The following is a 24,608-nucleotide window of genomic DNA, read 5'->3' on the forward strand; positions in this document are numbered from 1 at the left end:
TATTTTTTTAGACCTGCTCCGAATTTTAAAATTCTTTTCAGTCAAGTCCCAGCCGTTTTTACCATTTTCCAATCAGTCCTTGAATTTTCCAGAATTTTTCAATCATCCCAAGGAACTTTTCAAGTTGTTTCAGTTTAGTCCCGGGGCTATTTTCCGCCCCTTTCAGATCTGTCCCGAATTTTAAAATTCTTTTCAGTCAAGTCCCAGCCATTTTTACCATTTTCCAATCAGTCCTTGAATTTTTCAGAATTTTTCAATCATCCCAAGGAACTTTTCAAGTCGTCTCAGTTTGGTCCCTACGGAATTTGTATTTTCCAGATCAGCCCCTGAACTTTCAAATTTGTTTCAAATAAGCCCCGGGTGTTTTTCAGTAATTTTTACACGGTCCTGAATTTTCCCAGAATTTTTAACCAGTCCCAGAAACTTTTTAAGTTGTTTCAGTTTGGTCCCTGCCGCATTTTTAATTTCCAGATCAGCTGATGCAAATCGTAGCACGACTTCAAGGGATCCAGCTCAAGTTCCAATTGGACCGATTACGCGAGAACGAGCAAAGAAGTTTAAAGATGAACTCAACGGCCTGATTCAAGAGGTTTGGGCTCAAGCAAATTCGTGGAGGCCCATTGGACATGAATCACGTGATCCACAAAGATCCATCAACATTATTCAAGTTATCGAAGATTCTGGACAATGCTAAATTCAGCAAGTGTTTGAGGAAGCTTCTAAAATAGTTGATGATCAACAGAAGATAACATCAGATTTGTTTGAAGTTTAAATCTCATAGAGATATTCTAGGGGTATTTAGATTTTATATCTTTATAGATTATGTCATATCTCTAACGATATTCTTGGTTTTAATTTCCTTATCTATAGGAGGAGATATGACCAGATTAGGATTACTTTATGTCTATATATATTCATCTTAGTCAATTTTTAATAAAAAGAAACATTCAGAAAATTGTGAGAGTATTCTCTTTGGTTCTTGAAGAACTAATCGAACTTATCGGAAGTTTCCGTGGCGTTCATCATCGACTTATCAAACGGCTTTCCACCATCGTTTGTGACGTCTTCATTGACTTATCAAGCGGCTTTCCATTATCGTTTGTGGCGTCTTCCTATATACCGAGGTTCTTGTTTCGCATTAAACAACGGGTTGAGGTCAGTTATACCAAGGTTCTTGTTTTTGTCGTAAACAACGGGTCGAGGGTTCGTCAATCAAATCTGATCGTGGAACGATCTTGGGTTCCTTTAGTTGTCGGGTCTCGTCATTCTTGGCGGGACTACCCATGCTGAAGCACCCCAAGCCATACAAATTGCAATGGTTAAATGATAGTGGTGAGATAAGGGTGGACAAGCAGGTGTTAGTTGCATTTCGAATCGGTAAATATGAAGATGAAGTGTTGTGTGATGTAGTACCGATGCAAGCAGGACATTTGTTGCTAGGACGTCCATGGCAATTTGATAGGCTTGTGAAGCATGATGGCTTTACGAACAAATACTCCTTTGTACTTAATCAACGATCAATCACTCTTGTACCATTGACTCCGCAGCAAGTATATGAGGATCAAGTGAGATTGCAAAAAGAGAGTGATCAAAAGAAAGAGAGTGAACAGAAAAAAAAGAGTGAAAACCAGAGAGAGGCTGAGAAAAATGAGAGAGAAAAAGAAAATCAAAATTCGGCCATTGAGAGAAAATCAGAGAGAAAACAAAAGAAATTTTATGCAAACATGGGAGAAATTAGGCAAGCAATGTTTTTAAATCAGCCGATGATTGTACTTTTGTACAAAGAGGCATTTTTTCAATACTAACGAACTTGATATCTCTCTTCCTAGTTCTGTTGTTTCTCTTTTGCAGGAGTATGAGGATGTCTTTCCCGAGGAAACACCACATGGCTTACCTCCAATCCGAGGGATTGAACATCAAATTGATTTTGTTCCCGGTGCGACAATTCCAAACCGACCAGCCTATAGGAGCAATCCTGAGGAGACAAAGGAGCTTCAACGGCAGGTAAAGGAGTTGTTAGAGAAAGGGTACGTGAGGGAGAGCTTGAGCCCATGCGCTGTTCTAGTAATACTTGTACCTAAGAAGGATGGGACGTGGAGAATGTGCGTTGATTGCCGAGCAATCAACAACATAACGGTAAAGTATCGTCATCCTATTCCTCGCTTAGATGATATGTTAGATGAGTTACATGGTTCTTGTGTATTTTCTAAAATTGATTTAAAGAGTGGTTATCATCAGATTAGAATGAAAGAAGGAGATGAATGGAAAACTGCCTTTAAAACAAAATACGGTTTGTACGAATGGTTAGTTATGCCTTTTGGTTTGACTAATGCTCCAAGCACTTTTATGAGACTTATGAATCATGTTTTGCGTGCATTTATAGGTAGATTTGTGGTTGTCTACTTTGATGATATACTAGTTTACAGCAAAAACTTAGATGATCATAAGGTACATTTGAAATCTATCTTAGATGTGCTTTGGAAGGAAAAGTTATTTGCTAATATGAAGAAGTGTACTTTTTGCACCGATAAGCTTGTTTTTTTGGGATTTGTTGTTAGTGCACAAGGTATACAGGTTGATGAGGAGAAGGTACGTGCAATCCAAGAGTGGCCTAGTCCCACAAGTGTAAGTAATGTTCGTAGTTTTCATGGACTTGCTAGTTTCTACCGGCGGTTCGTGAAGGACTTTAGTAGCATAGCAGCACCACTTACTGAAGTGATCAAGAAAAACGTTGGATTTAGATGGGGAGAAGAACAAGAGAAGGCGTTTTAGCTAATCAAAGAGAAGCTGACCAACGCTCCTTTATTATCTTTACCTAACTTTTCTAAAACTTTTGAGATTGAATGTGATGCTTCAGGTGTTGGTATAGGTGCAGTTCTCATGTAGAAAGGACGACCAATTGCTTACTTCAGCGAAAAACTAAGCGGGGCTGCCTTAAACTATCCAACTTATGATAAAGAGTTGTATGCATTGGTTCGAGCTTTAGAGACGTGGCAGCACTACCTATGGCCTAAGGAGTTCGTGATACACACCGATCATGAGTCCTTGAAACACTTGAAGGGCCAACACAAACTAAACAAAAGACATGCCCGATGGGTGGAGTTCATTGAGACGTTTCCATACGTCATTCGGTATAAGCAAGGTAAGGAGAATGTGGTCGCCGATGCACTTTCTCGCAGGTATGCATTACTCTCTACACTTGATGCAAAATTGCTTGGTTTTGAGCACATTAAAAATTTATATGCTGATGACCATGAATTTTGTGAGGAATATCGAGCTTGTGAGAAAATTCCTTGTGGTAAGTTCTTTAGGCATGATGACTTTCTGTTTCGAGAGAATAAGTTATGCGTGCCAAATTGTTCCTTGAGAGAGTTATTAGTGCAGGAATCACATGGTGGGGGATTAATGGGACATTTTGGAGTAGCAAAGACTTTAGCTATTTTGCAAGAACACTTCTATTGGCCACATATGAAAAGAGATGTTGAGAGAATTTGTGGTAGATGCATTACGTGTAGACAAGCTAAATCCAGAGTGCAGCCTAACGGTTTGTATACTCCTTTACCAATTCCTAGTGAGCCTTGGATTGATATTTCAATGGACTTTGTGTTAGGATTACCTAGGACTAAACGTGGGAGAGATTCAATTTTTGTGGTTGTGGATAGATTTTCTAAGATGGCACACTTTATTCCATGTCACAAATCGAATGATGCCTCACATGTTGCGGATTTGTTCTTTAGGGAGATTGTGAGGTTACATGGCATGCCTAGAACAATTGTTTCGGATAGAAATGCTAAGTTCTTGAGCTATTTTTGGAAGACTTTGTGTTGTAAGTTAGGTACTAAGCTGTTATTTTCTACTACTTGTCACCCACAAACTGATGGTCAAACGGAAGTAGTAAATAGAACTTTGTCTACTTTGTTGAGGGCAATCATAAAAAAAAACATTAAAACATGGGAAGAGTGTTTACCACATGTTGAGTTTGCTTATAACAGATCTGTTCATTCCGCTACTAAATTTTCACCATTTGAAATTGTGTATGGATTTAATCCTTTAACTCCATTGGATTTATCTCCTTTACCTTTGACTGAGCATGTTAATTTAGATGGCAAAAAGAAAGCTGAATTTGTCAAGCAGATTCATGAGAAAACAAGACTCAACATTGAGCGAAAAACGGAGCAGTATATAAAACACGCCAACAAGGGCCGTCATAAGCTGATTTTTGAACCCGGAGATTGGGTTTGGTTGCATATGAGGAAAGAGAGATTTCCGGCGCAAAGACGTTCCAAACTGCTTCCAAGAGGAGATGGACCTTTTCAAGTCCTGGAGCGCATCAATGACAATGCTTATAAACTAGACTTACCTGGTGAGTACAATGTAAGTGCTACTTTTAATGTTTATGATTTACTTCCTTTTGATGTAGGTGATGATTTGAGGACAAATCCTTTTCAAGAGGAGGGGAATGATGCAAATTGTAGCACGACTTCAAGGGATCCAGCTGAAGTTCCAATTGGACCGATTACGCGAGAACGAGCAAAGAAGTTTAAAGATGAACTCAACGGCCTGATTCAAGAGGTTTGGGCTCAAGCAAATTCGTGGAGGCCCATTGGACATGAATCACGTGATCCACAAAGATCCATCAACATTATTCAAGTTATCGAAGATTCTGGACAATGCTAAATTCAGCAAGTGTTTGAGGAAGCTTCTAGAATAGTTGATGATCAACAGAAGATAACATCAGATTTGTTTGAAGTTTAAATCTCATAGAGATATTCTAGGGGTATTTAGATTTTATATCTTTATAGATTATGTCATATCTCTAACGATATTCTTGGTTTTAATTTCCTTATCTATAGGAGGAGATATGACCAGATTAGGATTACTTTATGTCTATATATATTCATCTTAGTCAATTTTTAATAAAAAGAAACATTCAGAAAATTGTGAGAGTATTCTCTTTGGTTCTTGAAGAACTAATCGAACTTATCGGAAGTTTCCGTGGCGTTCATCATCGACTTATCAAACGGCTTTCCACCACCGTTTGTGGCGTCTTCATCGACTTATCAAGCGGCTTTCCATTACCGTTTGTGGCGTCTTCCTATATACCGAGGTTCTTGTTTCGCATTAAACAACGGGTTGAGGTCAGTTATACCAAGGTTCTTGTTTTTGTCGTAAACAACGGGTCGAGGGTTCGTCAATCAAATCTAATCGTGGAACGATCTTGGGTTCCTTTAGTTGTCGAGTCTCGTCATTCTTGGCGGGAATCGCATCATCAGCCCCTGAACTTTCAAATCAGTTTCAAACAAGTCCTGGGTCACTTTCAGTAATTTTTACAGTCTTAAATTTTTCTTGAATTTCCAAATCATTCCCCCGAAACTTTATCCGAATTTTCAAATCAGTCGCTATCCTTTTAAAATTATTCAATTCAGTCCCTGAACATTTTCTAAAGATACCCAACCCTTTCCTACTTGGATTCCCAACCGACAACGCATGTGCCCCGCTTAAATATTTTTGTTTCAGTAATTATACGTATATAACATGACTTTGTGCGTTCTTTTATGTTTTCCTACTTCCATGAGTCGGTGTTGTTTTATCGATTCCGTTAATATTATGCTTGTGTATGTTTGTATGTGTTTATCGTGATCATGGCGGCACCGATTGTGTAAAATATGTATGCTTATCGTGTTTGACGTGATAATGTGCTCTTGATCCGTGTTTAAACGTTTTATTTTCTCGTTTTAATCAAAACCTCATACGAATCGGTTTAATCATGCAAACTCGACCTAAAATTAAAATTTTAAATTCCAAGGTGGTCGAGAATTAGGATCCACATCGAACGGTCCATCAATGATCGGCTCGACGGTTTGAAACCCGCAAAATTTAGAGCATTTGGCAAAACATTAATTAATTTAATCAATAATTCTACTAACAAGGTAATTGGGACCTTTGTGCGATTAATTAACTCACTCGGCCCTAATAATTTTGCACGAATTGGTAATAAACCGGTAACACGCGTCGATAGGTTGCAAACATGCGTTGGTGCTCTTCTCAAAACTTGCAAATTTTACAAAACCCGAGACATGTGGCTCGATGTGACATGGATGTCTAGGAAGGACTTGCATGTCTTGACTCGAGGCCTTACCTGATTTCAGGAAACTCAGGTCGGGGCGTGGAAGTTCTTCTTAGATCACTTCCGGATAGATTAACTGATCCTTCGGCTTTTTAGGGTTCTTGACAACTCTAGAAGGTCCAGGGGATCGGTTAACGCCGGTCATAGGCTGAGGTGGCCCGTACCGCGTAGTCCCTCTTTTCCGAAAATAATTTTCACCTCAAGGGCAAAATCGTCTATTTGCAACTTAGCGACACCCCTAGGGTTAGAATGAGAGAAACACTACGGTATCAGGGTAGGGATGGGCCACTTGTCTAGGCGCAGGTTCATCTGCATAGCCCGCTCTATCCGACCGATGAGTTTTTGTTATTCTAGCATAGTCTTGGGTAGTTAGTTTGGGTGGATTGGCTCAAAATACAAATACCGGACTAATTGTGTACTTGGTTAAGACAAAAACGGGCAATAGCAGGGTAGGCACTAGGTTCTAGGATTTACGGGCAGAATCCATATTCGATAATAACTTGTAACAACCGTAGTGTCACAACATAAAACAATCCTAAAATCAACTCACAAACACAAGACTTGACTATAAATGCCACGTATGCCAGGTCCTCGGAAAATAATGCCAAATGCGAAATACCTTCTCGAGGCGATCCTTGATCGATTCACACCCTATACCCACCTTGTCTGTTTTAGGGTAGGATTTGCATGCCAAGATACCCCGGTTAATAATCGGTTAATTCACATAAATGAGGTAATAACAAAACCCCATTGTTTGTTTATTTGTGCCTGTTTGTTACATTCTTGCACTTGTTTGTTATGCGGATCAAGCCTGATCCTTTAGGATACAATCCATACGGGGTCCAACGCCCCAATCGTAGATCACAGGGTCCAATCCCCTAACACTGAGCGTGCATCTTAATTTCAACTCCAGTCTTTTCAAACCACACGGTGAGCACTAGTGGAATAATAACCGAACGCGAACCTTTCGGGATTCAGTTGTTGTAATTTGTATTTCATTTATTTGAGAAAACAATGTAAGGGTTTATGTTGTACATTTATTCATGTAAGAATCCCGGTCGGAGTGTTTCTTCGAATTTACGGTGTCAAAACGTGTAAGATGAGCGGAACTCAATTAAGCGGTAATTAAATTAAAATGGCATACTTAGACAAGCTAGAGTACCAATAGGGCGTGCGAGATATAGGCTTGCATGTAACAGAACCCCCGAATTCGGAATCTCAGGTTTCGTAGACCATATGCCTTAGCAATTAGGTGTACCTCGTATCCCTAAACCCGGGTAACTTGTCGGCCCTCGACCTTCGGGTCGTAAAATGGCAAGTGGCTACTCCTTCTCACGTGCGTCTGTTGCACGTCCTTGGGAAGGTGAAAACTCCCAAGCCACGTTGTATAAGTACGTGCGCGCATACCCCGACGAGATGAAATTCGAGTGCGCATGGCTTGATGCCATACTGGGATTATGAGGAATTCATCGTTCAGACGTTCCAGGATAGTCTCATGGGATCAGCAGTAGATTGGTTCATGACGTTAAAAGTTGACGACATCCTCACTTGGGCCGATCTCTCTCAGAAGTTCCTCGACCAGTATCGATTCTGTGCGGAGTCACCCCTACTCTCCTTGATCTCAACATGATGGAGATGAAGGAAGATAAGGCTTTCGAAGCCTATGCGTCAGAATGGAGGGGAAAAGCAGCAAAACATATTCCCCCAATTACTGAGCGACAACAAGTGCATCTGTTTCACTCCACGCTCAGAGACGCATATTATTCACACCTCCTCCTTCTCGGACTTGATAGAGGCGGGAAAGAAGCTTGACGTTGGTGTTAAGTTAGGAAGAATTGAAGCCCCATTGAAGAAGAAGGAAGGGGAAACATCGAAAAGGTAGACTTCTGGGTCGTCCAAGAAAAGTAAGGATGCGACTGTTGGCAACGTTAATTCCCAACGTTAGGCTTCACAGCAGATTTCAGTGGACTACACCCCTACGCCACAGATTCTTCAAACTTATGCACATCCTGTGTATTACACTCAGGCCTATCCATCAGCCTCACCGACCGTTATTCAGCCGCCACCTCCGCAACAGTATGTTCTCGCTCGGGCACAACAAAACAGAGTCCCGGCTTCGGGATCTCCTCAGCCGGCTCAACTTGCCCTAGATTCGAGAGCTCAGCAGGGTAGTGTTGCTCAATCACGTCTGCGCAAGCAGTACACTACTTTACCAGCTTCTCCCTCCCATTTATTCAGGCAACTCCTCGTAGGCAACAAGATTAGAACAGAGGCGCCCAGTCCTCATTTCGATCCTATAGTGCAGAATCAAAATCTGCGCTGTGAGTTTCACCAAGGTGCTCCTGAACATGCTCTGGATACTTGCTAGAGACTTCGGACAAAATCCAGGAGATGATTAATACAAAGCAGATTTTCTACAATGAGGTAAAGCCGCCGAACGTCCACGCAAACCCTCTCCCCGATCAAGGATTAGGTTCAGGACCTTCTGTCAACATGATTAGCATAGCTGCTATCGAAGAGGAAGAGGATGCATTTAAGACTTCAATTCCATTCGTCATCAACTATGCTCCGGAAGAAGTTGCATTCGCTTCCGTCCCGTTTGTCATCGAGGTTCCTGCAAAGGAGTCATATCAAGATAGCCGAGTCCCCTAGAGATATGAGGGCGATGTTGCCAATGTAGAACAAGAAATGAGCGTGATGGGCATCACGCGCTCATGACGAGTTTATCAGGGCCCAGAGCCTACAGACAAAGGGAAGGCCCCTGCCGCGGCATTCTTAACCATTCCAGAAGCTACTCCACTTCCCTCGAAGAAGGTCACTGATCAAGAAGCTGAAGCCTTCATGAAGGTGATTAAGGCAAGTGAATACAAGGTGGTGGAGCAAATGGGCAAGTCACCAGCCCACATCTCGCTACTTGCATTGCTTCTAAGCTCCGAACCACAACATGACGCTTTGTTAAAAGTCTTTACTGCTGCACAAATTCCGAAGGAGACTACAACGGATAAGATCGAGGAGACTGTCAATTCCATCTTCTCAAATCAAATCTTTTTTACCGAGGATGAGCTCCCATTTGAAGGTCATGGACACTTACGAGCATTGCACATAGTCTGTAAGTGCAACAACCACGTTGTTGGTCGAGTCATGATCGACAACGGCTCTGCTCTCAATGTTTGCCCCGTCTCCACGCTAAAACAAATGAACGTGGACAAGAGGTGCATTCATGCAAGTAAGACCACTGTTCGAGCCTTTGACGGCTCCAAGAGAGTAGTGAACGGAGAAATCGATCTCCTGATCGACGTGGGTCCTTGCTCATTCTCTGTCACCTTCCAGATCCTTGAGATTCCCAATGCCTTCAGCCTCTTGCTTGGGAGGCCATGGATTCATGCCGCCGGCGCAGTTCCTTCATCACTGCATCAGAAGTTGAAATTCTTCGTCGAAGGCAAGCTCATCACTGTCAATGGCGAGGAAGATTATGCAGTCTACAAGGAGACAGCCGTCCCCTATATCAGCACTGGAGAATATCAGAATCTTCCCTTTCACTCTTTCGACACCATTTCCGTGATTTGAGATTACGGAGAAGTCGGTCCATCTCAGGCCGATCGCATGATAGGGAAAGTTCTATTGAAGAACAATTACGTCCCCGGAACTGGACTCCGGGTACATGCACAGGGAATCCTCCGACCAATTGAAATGGAGGAATACCGCAATAGAAGGGGACTCGGTTTTCGCCCTTCTTGTCATGAGATCGTGCAGGCTCACCGTGGAAAGCATCTCCACTGCCTCGCTGCACATTACGGAAAGCTCTCCAGGGGCATTCCGGTTCAACCGTTCTCGCAGTTTTTCTCCGCACTACCGCCGATCACGGGAAGCATCTCCGACAGCCCGATCACTGAATCAGATGACTTCTCTTCGGATGCAGTCGAAGCGTTCTTGGCTTTGCTTGCCATCTATACTGTCACAGAGAAGACATATTCCGGGGTTCATATCCGCCCTGCGCAGGAGGATGAGGAGCTTACCAACTGGACCGCAGTCCCGCTCTACTCGGCCATGGTTGTCGATGTGTAAGAAGGTCTTTGTATATAATGCTGCCTGCATGTCGGCAATGCCATAAGCCACATGTTAGAAGAGGGGATTTTGTTATGGCTTGTTAATAGAATCCCTACCTGTTTTTTCAATTTCTACGTATAAATATTCTCTCTCGCACTCACTTCTAGCATCTCTAATTTCTAAAACAATTCGCTTTCATCCCCAAGCTCCAATCAAATCCAAATCACCGATCCAACGATTCGAATTCATCCGAAATACGCCTCGGAAAGTCCCTACCCATATACTTTGGGGAAGGACTTGACGAGGACGGTCGTGTGCCTGAGATATAAGAGAGTTTGTATCGTCTCGAAAACCACTAACTCACCTCGCTTGAGCCAATCGAAGAGATCAACATAGGCACTGCAAAAGAACCACGCACCCTCAAGATCGGGACGGGTCTTGAACCTGCACGAAGATCCCGGATGATCGATTTCTTGACAGAGTATCAACAGGTCTTCGCTTGGTCTTACGCCGACATGCCAGGCTTACACCCTTCAATCATAAAGCATTTCCTCCCACCCGATACTGAAAGATTTCCGCCCAAACACCAACACTTACGACATCAACGAGCTGACCTTCTTCTCCGCCTTAAGGAGTAGGTTATCAAGCAGGTAGACGCGAGATTCTTGGAGGTATGCAACTACTCTGAATGGGTAGCGAACATCGTGCCGGTAGAAAAGAAGAATGGTAAAGTCAAAGTTTGCATCGACTACCGAGACCTTAACAAAGTCAGTCCTAAAGATAACTTCCCGCTGCCTCATATCGATGTCTTGTTGGATAACACAGCACGTCACACGCAATTCTCCTTCATAGACGGCTTTCTCTGGATACAATCAGATTCAGATGGCTAAGGAGGATAAGATCAAAACAATGTTCATTAAGATGTGAGGCACGTTTTGCTACAAGGTTATGCCTTTTGGTATCAAAAATGCCGGGGCAACCTATCAGCGGGCGATGGTCACTCTCCTTCATGACATGATGCATAAAGAGATAAAGGTCTACGTCGACGACATGATTGCGAAGTTCAAAGAAGGTGAAGATCATCTGGTCAACCTCAAGCGACTATTTGATCATCTCAAGAAATAAAAGCTTCGACTTAACCCAGCGAAATGCACCTCGGTGTCAAGTCAGGGAAACTGTTGGGGTTTGTAGTTAGTGAAAAGGGCATCGAGGTTGACCCCGACAAAGTCAAGGTGATCATGGAACTGCCCCCGCTATCGACAGTGCACAAAGTAAGGAGCTTCTTAGGACGGCTGAACTACATTGCACGTTTCATTGAAAATTTGACAGACAAATGCCAACTGCTCTTCCTCTTGCTTCGCAAAAATGCAGCGATAGGATGGAATGACGAGTGTTAGAAAGCTTTTGATACAGTCAAGGCATATTTGGTTCAGTCGCCGGTGTTGGTCCCACCTTCACCGGATCGTTCTCTCATTCTGTACCTGACAGTACACCGACAATCCATCGGATGCATGTTGGGGCAAAATAACAATTCCTCTCACGCAGAGCGAGCAATTTATTATTTGAGCAAGAAGTTCACTGAAGGGGAGTCCTCTTACCCTGAGATAGAGAGAATGCGTTGCACATTAGTGTGGGTCATGCAAAGGCTACAGCAATACACTCTCTCCCATACTGTTCGCCTGCTGTCAAAGACAGATCCTTTGAAGTATATGCTCGGCAGTCCATCCTTCATGAGGAACATAGCAAAATGGCGTTGCCAATTGATGGAGTACGACAACGAGTATGTATCGCGCATGTACGGACCCGAATGTGGACTCTCGTCGAGGTCCGCATGCGTGCTTTTGGATTGCGTGGCTTGGGAGTGTCCACCTTCCCGGAGATGCGTAACGGACACGCGTGAGAAGGAGTCGCCATTTATCATTTTACGACCCGAAGGTCGAGGGCAAATAAGTTACCCGGGTTTGGGGGTCTGGAACTCCTAGTTTCGCTAAGGCATTGATCTGTGCAGAACCGGAAAGTCCGAGTTCGGGGATTCATGTTACGTGCGGGCCTATATCCTGCACGCCTTTTCGGTACTCTGGTTTGCTAGGTTCGCATGTTTTATTATTTACCGCATGAATTAAGTTGAGCTCGACTCGCACGTTTTGACATCGGAAATTCGATGAATTAAACGTTGTCGGTCGAGAGGCCGAAAAAGAAGTAAACCCATGTGTCGGGGAATTGGTTCACAATCTTGCGTTACAGTTGATCGAACCATGGAGGTTGAAACTCTGCGTGAACCGAAACCGCGAGTTCTTGGATTTACTTTCTTTTGGGCAAGCACTAGGCCGATTCGATTAATTCGATTCTCGGACCGTTCACTTACTGATTGGAATTCTTACAGAATAAATGTACAGAATAAAATCCTTACAATGCTCTTGAAAAATACAACAAAATATAAATTACAAATGGCCGAATCCCAATCGACTCGCGTTCGGTTATTATTCTTCTCCAACTCACCGTGAGTTTAAGGAAAAGACCGAAGAACTGAAATTCGATGTACGCTCTCACCAAATAGGTCGTTGGACCCTGTGAGTGATGATTAGGGTGTTGGACCCTGTGATCGATGATTAGGGCGTTGACCCTTAATATTATTCGGCCTAGGGATCAGGCTCGACTCGCATGTCAAACAAGTGCAGAAAGATAACACACAACATGTTAATAACAGACAAAGTGTTTGTTACTGTCAAGTGTACGTGTTTTAACAAGTTGTTAATCCAAGGTATTTTGGCATGCAAATTCTACCATAGACAAACAAGCACGTTCCAATGTTTTAACAATCGACTCTGGTTTGAGAACCTGACATATCGGGTGTTCGTAGTGTCAGCACCCCATTTTGGCCCACCGGCTTCCTACGCGAGAATCTCCAACCAAAGCCCGGGTTACTATTCATCACCCGACGATCAGAGGCGAATATGCGGGCACAGAGACATGAATTACAGGAGAAAAGCAGGGTGCACTAAAAAGGCAGAGGAAAGCTATCAAAAGAACAGACAAACGAGGAACCCCAAAAACAGCGTAGCCGGCACTGTGGCACTATTCATCGCCGGATCACTGGAGCGTCAGAAGATATCCAATATGGAACTTTAAAAATCCCTCTTGGTACCAAAATGACCAATGGCACCTCCGAGTGCATTTCAAAAGCCTCTTACTTAAGCCGGGGCACTCCCGAACATTTGCAGACACCTTCCTAACGGGGCTCCCGGGACGCCCGATCCACGGACAAGTAAACGGCACCCGGAAACAGGCCTGCACACACCCAAGGACCACCAGGACCAAGGAATAAGTTTCAGACTACCTTTCAGAGTTAGTCTTGGTCTCCCGAGCGGATCCCGACCCGGAGAAAGGGCCCCTTTTTGTACAGAAACGTGGCCAGAGACGCTTTTAATGAACCGTCGATGCACGAAAACCGCACCAACCAATCCCGAAGACCTCAAGGCCTGGGAAAACGAACCCTGATCGCATTGTACAATCCATTTAGGTTTCCCGAGTACTATTCCGGCAACAAAAGGGCCCCTTTCAAGTAGAATCTTGCGCTTAGAGCTCATTCGAGGAAATGTTGACGTCCGAGCTTTGCACCACCCACTCCCAACAACCCCCAGGGGCTAGGAAATCATTTTGGCTCGGACCAAGCAAATCATACCGAGCTCCCGAGTGACGTTTTAATGGTCATAAACGCCTCCCGACAAGCCTTCGGGACTCATTTTTGACAAACGGAGATCACAGTGGTCTTCGAACACATCAGAACACTCGGGAAACACCGAGAAAGCTCCGTTCGCAGATTCTTAGGACGCCTCCTTATATCGATCTCCAGCTGGGGCCGGCAAGTAAACCGTTCTACCCAAAGCACAAAGCACGCCGACACGAGCGTTACATCACGCAGAGGCGCGAACAAGCGACAGAAACGGACAACTTCACCCCGATCATCCAAACGGAGCAAAACCAGCTTTCGAGTCCCCGGGACGCCCGAGCATTCACCCATACGAAAAATGTCAATATTAGGCTCATTAAAATCGTATTCGCGCATACATCGATAATTCGTCGTTCAAGCGAACCACGGAAATCGAATGCGTGATCAATCAAACCCCGAGCTTCTTCCGGCTTTCTTCCTAATCAAGTGGGACCCTTGAGCTAGCCAAGCCGAGCCGAGCCAAGCTGCGAGCCATGGCTCTCCTCTAAAGACAAGCCAAATGAGCCTCCACCACACATTTTCAAAATATCTTCTTACACCCATCACTTCCCTTCTCCCATCCATCACCTCCCATCACCTTTCAAGACAACTTCTGATGCAAATCGTAGCACGACTTCAAGGGATCCAGTTCAAGTTCCAATTGGACCGATTACGCGAGCACGAGCAAAGAAGTTTAAAGATGAACTCAACGGCCTAATTCAAGAGGTTCGGCTCAAGCAAATTCGTGGAGACCCATTGGACATGAATCACGTGATCAACAAAAATCCATCAATTTGATTCAAGTTATAGAAGATTCCGGACAAGGCTAAATTCAGCAAGTGTTTGAGGAAGCTTCTAGAATAGTTGATGATCAACAGAAGATAACATCAGATTTGTTTGAAGTTTAAATCTCATAGAGATATTCTAGGAGTATTTAGATTTTATATCTTTATAGATTATGTCATATCTCTATCGATATTCTTGGTTTTAATTTCCTTATCTATAGGAGGAGATATGACCAGATTATGATTACTTTATGTCTATATATATTCATCTTAGTCAATTTTTAATGAAAGAAACATTCAGAAAATTGTGAGAGTATTCTCTTTGGTTCTTGAAGAACTAATCGAACTTATCGGAAGTTTCCGTGGCGTTCATCATCGACTTATCAAACGGCTTTCCATCACCGTTTGTGGCGTCTTCCTATATACCGAGGTTCTTGTTTCGCATTAAACAACGGGTTGAGGTCAGTTATACCAAGGTTCTTGTTTTTGTCGTAAACAACGGGTCGAGGGTTCGTCAATCAAATCTGATCGTGGAACGATCTTGGGTTCCTTTAGTTGTCAGGTCTCGTCATTCTTGGCGAGAATCGCATCAACTTCCCCACCCTAATCTTCCCTCCAAAAATTCGGATCCCTTAAGCACCCACTGATTGCACTTAGTTTTCACTAAACAAGCCATTAAGTCTTCCTTTATAAGCCCATTGCATCATTAACTTAATCACCAAGGTTGTCAGAATCGCAATTCTACCTAGAATCGGTCGAGGGTCGTAGAATCGTGAATCGCGATTCGAATCGTGAATCGTAAGATTCTACCTGTAATTAAAAAAATAACAATATACATATATGTAACATACTTTTCTGAGCAAAAAAAATTAATTCTTGTTCATTCAAATAATAACACAAACCAACAAATCAACAACAAGTTATAAAAACACAAAATACCGTTACAAATTATCGAAATTCAAGGTTCAAAATCCAAATCATAACTCAATATCCCGAAATAAAAATTTAACAACATATATCATAACTCATAACATAAAATGAAAAAGCATATCAAATCTCATCCAAATCGTCATAATCACCTACGTCATCATCATACAAATTATCAAACTCATTTTCTTCAGGAAGCTCCAAGTCATCAACCGTGCCATGCTCTTGTGTGCGCATATTCTCTGCATCTGCATCGCCAATTTGATTATCTTCACTCTCTTCATCACCGTCATTCCCACGACCAAGAGAACGCAAGTTAAAATTATGGCTTAAAGCTGCGATATTCTCTGTCTCCTCTTCGACAATCCATTCATCATCGGAAGAAATGTCATCCACTTGAAGATCAACTTGCTTCCTGATCTTCTTATCTTTTAACTTCAAATTGTACATCACAAATACTAAATCATTCATCTTCTTTTGATGCAACCGATTTCTTCTCTTTGTGTGTACCTAAGTAAAACAAAACAGTTAGTAGATATATTAAAATGAATTCTAATAAGGTAGCACATGGTAAAAAAAAATCCATAAAATATCATTTCAAAAGCACTCCAATTACGCTCACATCCCGAAGAGCTGCAGGTCAAACTTAATATCCTTATACTAAATCTTTGCAACTCTGGGGTATCGGCACCATATGACTCCCACCAATCTGCCGGTCTCTTCTTGAACCTCATAGACTTTGCAGATGAAAATCCAAAGAGCCCTCTTTCATGTTTGAATTCCTCCAGCTGCAAATCAACCTTATCCCTCTCTTCATCATCTAACATCCGATCCATAACCTTATATAATCCACGCATAACTTCTCTATCAGCTCTAAATTCAGAAGAGAAATGCAACTGGGGGTTCAGGTAATAAGCAGCAGCATGTAGAGGCCTATGAAGTTGAACCTCCCATCTCTCATCAATAACTTTCCAAACAGGATCATAGCTAAAAGCATGAAACGGGCCATTATTAGATACTTATAAATTTCAAATAATAATGAATAAGTAAGAAAATACTAAGCATATAGCAACTTATAAATAATTTTACCTTTTCCGATCATCTTTGAAGTTTGCTTTGATCTTCTGCTTAGCTTTCTCCATCTCATTATAAATAAAGCCCATCGCAGGCTTTTCATCCGAATCCACCATGCGGAGCACCTTAATGAGAGGATATGCAGCCTTCAAACATGTATTAACATTACTCCAAAATCTGTTATCCATAACAGCACGTTCCGCATACTTTCCACCTTCTAACTTTGCAAATCGACTCCCTTTCCATTGTTGGATGCAAACATAGTCCTTAGAGCATTTCTATTATCGAAGAGGCATCCCAAAGTCAGATAAGCAGTAGCAAAGCGAGTCACAGCCGGTCTAATCAAATCTTTACCCTTTGTGAAATGCTTCAGCATCGTGATAATGAGTGTTCTCGAGTAAATGAAGGTTGTGATCTTCCTACCCTTCATTATCGTCAGCTCATGTACCTTAATTTTCTTCTCCAAATCCTCCAGCATAAGATCTATGCAATGAGCTGCACAAGGAGTCCAAAATAACTTCTTCCGTTTCTCCATTAACATCTCACCTGTCGCCTTATAATTGGCAGCATTATCTGTGACAATTTGAACTACATTCTCTTCCCCAACTTACTCTACTATATCATCTATCATTTCGAACACTTTATCTGCAGTCTTAGAGATGTCTGATGTGTCAATAGAAGTCAAAAAAATTGTGCCCTTGGGGCTATTCACTAGGAAATTACATATAGACCTCCTCTTCTTATCAGTCCATCCATCTGACATAATGGAACACCCCGACTTCCTCCACATAGCTTTATGCTCCTCAACCAATGACATAGTATTATCAACTTCTTTTCTCAAATATTTATCTCTAAGCTCGTGATAAGATGGCGGTTTCAATCCAATGCCATACTTCCCAATCAATTGACACATCTTCTCAAACTCAGGATTCTTCACACAATTAAATGGAATTGCACTTGTATAGAAAAAACGAGCAATCTGCATACACACATCCTCTCTTAAATCCTTTTTCATCATCTGATTAATTGTTGGTTGTCCTTGCTTGCTTTGAATGCTCAAACTTTTCTTCTTAAACAAAGTAGAGATTTCAGTTGTTTCCTTTCCCTTTCTCTTTGTACCAACTCCTACATTTTCATCATCATTATCAATGTCTACAACATCATCATTTTCCAACCCACAACTACTAGCTTGTTTCTTCTTCATTGAAATATCCTCCAAATGCATACAAATCGCGAGCATATTATTCTTAACATCATCAGGAACAGCAATACAAGGTGACACATTAATCTTGGTACATCCCAAGTGATGCTTCAATCTATAAGGACCCCCAGAAACTATCTTATTACAGTATTTGCATTTAATCTTTAGTCTTTCTCCTGGAACTTCATAACCGTGTGCCCATGCCGGATCATCTCTAACTCCAGTTGTATTTTTTCTAGATTTGGCAACTACCCCAGTATTACTAGCCGATGCACTCCCAGATCCACTTGCAGAAGCCATATCTGTTCAACCCAAACTCAACAATCACTCACTTAACAATTCTAACACAAACATGGCTTAACTGATCAACTCAGTCCAGAAGGACTCATTCTAGAATGAAGACTAATAGCAGCAAAAATTTTGTTACAGAAAAAGGAAAAGAGTTAGGGAAAAGGTACCTGGGTAGTAGCCCTTTGGCTATATAAGCAACTCCTATTTTCTTGGAAGGAGAATCAATTAAGATAGTGGCCTGAGAGAGTGAAAAAATTTGGATTAATAAAAGTGATTAGATAAGAGCTGTGGTTATTAAGAAACGAGCTGTGGCTATTGAATACGAGCTGTGGCTATTAAATCTATGAACAGGACGATCACCTTCAATGCCAGTAAATTGACTAACTGAGTATTTGAATTGCTTATAAATTTACTACTCATCGATCCCGTCAAATGTGCAACTATCGATCGTGCCATCAACCAAGCATTCACTCAGTAACAGAACGAGCCACAGCTGTGGCCATAAACCAAGCATTCACTCAGTAACATAACGAGCCACAGCTATGGCCATCAACCAAGCATTCACCATTACCAAGCAACAGAACGAGCCATAGCTATGGCCATCAACCAAGCATTCACCATTACCAAGCAACAGAACGAGGAAAGAAAACATCAAAAAGGAAGCAGCAGCAGGATGAACAAAAAAAGAAAAAAGAAAAAAAGGAAGATCAAACACGTCCTTCCCTTCACAGGATTACGTACCCTGACACCAGGGACTTAAGCTACGTAACTATAATGGATAGATACACTTTATATATTTTTAAAATATATATATATATATATATATATTCCTTTTGTTGAGGAAAGCCGTCCTCCCATGGCATACATGGAGGAGGAATCTGGAGACTTGCTTTAGAATTAAAGCTTTGGTGTCACCGTGATGTGAGGTTGGGATGTGAACACACTCAAAACAGATGATCCGACCCCTGTTCTTCAGTGATTGGGTTAATTCAATTTGGGGAAAACTAGACATCGCACCAATAACAGGAAAATTTGGGGAAAAATATTGTCTTTGAGTGGCAAGAGGAGAAAGAAATAAAGGGAAGGATCGGCAGAGATGAACCAGTAAGTGAGCTGAATGCTTGATTGTGAATAATGCTGCCGTGTATAAATGACATCTTAGGATTAATCCGTCAAATTAGTCATATAGTTAAATAACTTTAGAGCACTCAATACAATGAACTCAAACTGTCATTCGCTTTGAACTAATTAACAATCGAAAGAAATGACCAGGGCAAGACGATCGAATTAATTAATTGACAACAGATTCGCACTCAGTCAATTGCCAATATCTGATATTAAACCCAGACCCCTGTTCTCAAGCTACATCAAGTTCAAACTCGACGATAAGTATTAAGTACTCGATGCTTTTCATACCTGGAAAATACAGAGGAACTGAGGAAATAATCGCAACTGCAATCGAAGCTTGGACAAGCTAGCTTCTCGAAAAAAGAAGGCAGTGGACCGTCAATCGAAGCAAGTAGGTGGATCGAACTATCGAAGATTTCGTCGAAGATTTGAGGCAATGTTCGAAGGTCGAATTGGAAGGAGACGATCTCTGTAAGGAGCTTCCGTGGAGAAATTAGGGTTTCATCTGATAGGAAAGGAGGAAGAAGGGCGGGTGGGAGAGGGGTTTCGGGTTTGGGCTTTCGGATCCAGGCTTCGGCCCGCTTATTGGGCCCGGGCTTGGGCCGAATTCGGCCTGAAGGTAGAATCGCAGAATCGGCCCGATTCTGCGATTCTACGATTCAAAGCGCGATTCGGTTCCGATTCTACGTCCCCGACTCACCTAGCTGAATCAGAATCGATGATCCTCCTTGAATCGTAGAATCGTACGATTCTACGATTCGAATCGCGATTCTGATAACCATGTTAATCACAACTCAATTTCCATTCTCTCTCAAGCTTTCTCACTCTAGGAGAACCTCCAAAACCCTCTCAAACTCCAGCAATCAGCCCTGGTCGTTCAGTCCAAGCACAGCCCCGTCCAAGGCCGAAAATGCCGGAAAACTCAACCGTTTTCCGGCGACCGCCATCCAACCCGATCCAAACTTGACCAAACTTCATATCCCACACGTATTCGACCTTCCGAGTCCATTTACGGTGTTAGTTTTGCCATTTGAAGTCATCTAGGTCCCGTTTCAGCCCAATCCATATTCGGGTCCCTAGGGAGTTTTCCAGTTTCTAGGTGAGTTCTTCCTTCCCGACTCATCCGAGCCTCAAACAAACTACATATCCCACAAGTATTCGACCTCCCGAGTCCATTTCCGGTGTTAGTTTTGCAATTTGAAGCTCCTAGCAGCCCGAACCAGCTCTGTCCAGAACCGGGTTCCGTAGGTGTTTTCACGGCTTCCCGGGCTTTCCGGACATTTCCCCTACCTCACGATTATGGCGAGTCGTGCCATCATTTCCTAGGGGTTCCTCATGACCCTCACTCTCCCCCGTGACAAGGTGGTCGCATGCTGAGAGCCGCTCAACCTCGCACCGCCGCCATTTCTCTCTTTTCTCCCTTCACAGATTTTTTCCAGTTTTTACCGGTTTTCTTTGCATCTCTCAGGAAAATTGACATGTCTAATCTTTACGAAACCACTGCAGGCATGATCCTCAGTCAGTTAGGAGTCCAATACCACCAACCTTGCATCAAAAGACCACCGGGAGCCTCCTGTAGAGCCTTTTCTTTGCCGGGTGCCAGTCGGGTCTGTTTTGTCCCGACTGGATCTGTCTTTTTTTTTACTAACCCGACTTTGTTTTTCATTTCCGGAAAATCTACGCATGCTCTCCTTCCGAAACCACCGCAGGTATGATCCTCAGTGAGTTAGGAGTCCAATGCCGCCGACCTAGCAGCAAAATACCACCGGGACAGCCATTTTTTTTGACCTGCCCAGTCGGGTCAGTTCCGCCCAGTCGGTTCTGTTTTTTGCTAGCTAACCCGACTTTGTTTTCGATTTCCAGAAAACCTACGCATGATCTCCTTCCGAAACCACCATAGGCGCGATCCTTAGTCTCTTGGGAATCCAACGCAACTGGCCCCGCGCGAAAATTCCATCCCGATCAACCGGTACAGCCCCGACAAGCCAGACTGCCAGTCGGGTCTGCCAGTCGACCCGACTGCACCGGTTCGGGTCTGTTCGTTCCAGCCGAGTCTCCCGACTCCCTTTGCCACTTCTCCGACTCTTTCCTCGTGTTCCGAGGCTAGGTAACATTTCTCTACGACTTAAATGGGTCCAAGGAGCTCTCTTTCGCCCCGAAATCAGTCGGTTCCCGTATTTATTTTATTTTATTTTATTTCGTTGTTGCATGAACCGATGCCGTTTTATCGATTCCCTTTAAATATGATATTTGCGTTTGCATTATGTGCTTGTTTGCGCACCCAAGATCATGGCGGTATCGGCTTTATAGAATGTGTGTTATTATCATGTTTGACGTTTTACGTATGCAAGAAACGGTCAAAACCGATTCTTGGAATCGATTGTAATCACAATTTTCATTTAATCATTGGTTTCATGTTAATTCGTATGTTAGGTACGTTAATATCGAACAATCATTTCATTGATCCATAACAATTGAGGTTCGCGGTCTCAATCATTAAACCACTTCACAAACGGGAAACAGGACGTACCATTTGGCTAAACGAACCACTCGGCCTAAGTAATTGGATAAATTGAATATCAACTCGTAAACGCGTCGACGAATCACTAAACGGTGAGAGTGCCCTTTTAAAATTCACAATTTCAAAACATTGAGACACATAACACGAATAGAATTAGTGTTTAGGGAGCACTCGTGCGCTATGACTCGAGTCAAGGCCCGATTTGAGGAGGCTCATGTCTAAGTGCGCGAGTCCTCTTTGGACCTCTTTGTGTCATGCGATCCCAACTTCCACATAAATGCCCTACACGTTTTACCGTTCAAAGGGCATGACCATCATTTCGTGATTCGCCGACATTCTAGGCGTTAGGGAGACCGAAACACCTCGATCTATGGACGAAAAAGGGCAACCCGTTCGGGTGCGAGTTTCATTCGTACGGCCCGTTCCGTTCACTTTCGGTGTTTCTATCTTCCTATCGTAGATTCGATGGTGAACCTTTTTATTTCAGTTGCAAAAGATGAAGAACCGGATTAATCATGTACTTGACTTAAACAAACATTAGATAATGGATAGGTAGAATATTAGATTCCAATCTAGAGTCAAGATACGAGTTTGGTTAATTCGGTGAAACCGCAGTGTCATCTCACTGAATAAGGATTCTAAAACAAATTCACACATGTAATCGGCTTAGAACCATATTCTAGCCCACCATCTATGTTTGCCTAGGCTAGACACCTTGTTTGCAAATCAACCCCGGTCGATAACTGATTAAATCACGTACATTCGACTTAATACACAACTTGTCTGTATTCACCTACGTTTGTCAGTTGTTATCTGTTTTCCATCAGTTTTATCTGTTTTCTTCTATTTTCCATTTGCTTTTGCTGATTTGTTGCGGTTCGAGTCCGAGCCCATAGGTTACGTGTTGCACGGGGTCCAACGCCCCAAATCATCGAACACGAGGTCCAACGCCTCCTAACTCACTGAGTGCGTGCAACCCGAGTGCGGAATGGGATCTAGCCCGGAGTCACCGTCACACTCCAAATATGGCCTATGTGGAAGGCAATTTGGATTGGATGCGTGAAACGTGTTTAGATATCACCCGGGAGCTCGATTAGTCCAACGGTTACAGTGGGAACTAATCGGTTCTCCTGCAAACCATCGGTTCAATCGGACTCGACCCCCGGCTCCTTGAGCCCGCGTTGTCTTAATTTGTTTATCGGTTATTCAAAACACACGGTGAGCTGGAGCGGAATATTGGCCCAATGCAAACCGATCGGGATTCATTTATTTCATTCAGTTGTATTCTGTAATTATTTGAGTGTACATTGTGAGGATCTTATTTGTACATCTATTCATTCACTTGTAAGGATCCTTGATCGGCAAGCGAGAGGCCCGAGTGCCGAACCGGTCAAGTTGGTCTATTATTGCCAAGAGATGAGTAAGCTCGAATACTCGCGGTTTCGGCTCGCGCAGGGAATTGACCTTCACGGTTCGATGAACTGTAACGCTAAGATAGTGAACCGATTCCTCGACGCACAAGCCTACTCATCTTTCGGATTCTTGGCCCAACCTGATCAATTCATCGACTTTACGGTGTCAAAACGGGCGAGTCAAGTGAAACCCTAAATCACGCGGTAAATAAACAAAAACGGCAAGCCTAGCAAACTAGAGTACCGAAAGGGCGTGCAGGATATAGGCCCGCACATTATAGAACCCCCGAATTCGAAATTTTCGGTTCCGCATGACCATTGCCTTAGCATTTAGGTGTACCTCGTACCTCTAGACGCCGGGCGACTCAACGGCCCTCGACCTACGGGTCGTAAACAGTAAGTGACGACTCCTTCTCATGCGTGTCCGTCGCGCGTCCCCGGGAAGGTGGACACTCCTAAGCCGCGTCGCACAGGCTTCGCGCATGCGTGCCCCGACGAGATGAAATTCGGGTGCGTACACGTAGTCAAGTTTCATGTGTGTGGATTGCTTTTACAGTGATTCGGTGTTGTGACACTGAAGTTACATTGAATTCATCCAAAACTTGTATTTTGACTCTAGATTTGAAACCTAGAGTTCCACCTATCCATTTCTAGTGTTCGATTAGGTCGAGTGAAATGATTAGTCAGGTAATTGTATTTTGATACAGAATACCCGACTAACACCCTAAACTACGCTAGTATGATAGAAACTCATCAGTGGGAATAAGAAGGGCTATGCAGATGAACCTGCGCTTGAACAGGTAGCCCGTTCCTATTCCGATACCATCGTGTTTATGTCAAGCTAACCCTAGGATGTCGCCAAATCACAAAATGGCGTTCTTGCCCTTGATTTGAACATTTGTTTTCAGAAAAGGGAAATAACGTAATATGGGCCACCTCGGCCTGTAACAGGCATTGATCAATCCCTTGGATCTTTCAGGATTATGAGATAACCCTGTAAAAGCCAAAGATTTGGTCGGTCTATCCGGAAATGATCTAAAAGGAACTTTTGTATTACGACATGAATTACCTGAAATCAAGTGGAATTTCAGTCAAAATACGCAAGTTTCTCCTAGACGTCCATGTTACTTCGTATTGCATGTTTCGGTATTTTCAAGTATGCGAGCTATGAAAAGGGCAATAATATCGTTTTGTAATTCGTCGTCGCGAGTTACAAATTAATGTCCAATTCATACAAAGTTGTTTAAATTGAATGAATTAACCGCGTGAGCGTCCGATTAACCCGTTCGTGAAATTAATGCTTAAGGTTGCTGCCGAATGCATTAATTTTGAAAGCGATTCGTGACTCTGTGACCAAGATGGGTCAAGAAAGACCGAGGATGATTC

The 24,608-nt window shown here is 42.9% G+C and overlaps 1 protein-coding gene and 1 pseudogene across 1 annotated transcript; one reads left to right on the forward strand and one right to left on the reverse strand.

The window, feature by feature from the left end:
- Positions 1 to 1,313: 1,313 nt before the first annotated feature.
- On the forward strand, positions 1,314 to 9,551 carry LOC116204235 (the record flags this gene model as incomplete). Its single annotated transcript, XM_031536316.1, has 5 exons — positions 1,314 to 1,747; positions 1,788 to 2,472; positions 8,516 to 8,737; positions 8,858 to 9,203; positions 9,484 to 9,551. Coding segments are annotated over 5 exons (1,755 nt in total), but the record flags the coding sequence as incomplete, so codon positions are not given.
- A 397-nt stretch (positions 9,552 to 9,948) lies between these two features.
- LOC116204236 lies at positions 9,949 to 18,170 on the reverse strand (annotated as a pseudogene).
- Positions 18,171 to 24,608: the final 6,438 nt, after the last annotated feature.

This window comes from Punica granatum, chromosome 4 (genome assembly GCF_007655135.1).
Source record: "Punica granatum isolate Tunisia-2019 chromosome 4, ASM765513v2, whole genome shotgun sequence".
Lineage (NCBI taxonomy): Eukaryota > Viridiplantae > Streptophyta > Magnoliopsida > Myrtales > Lythraceae > Punica > Punica granatum.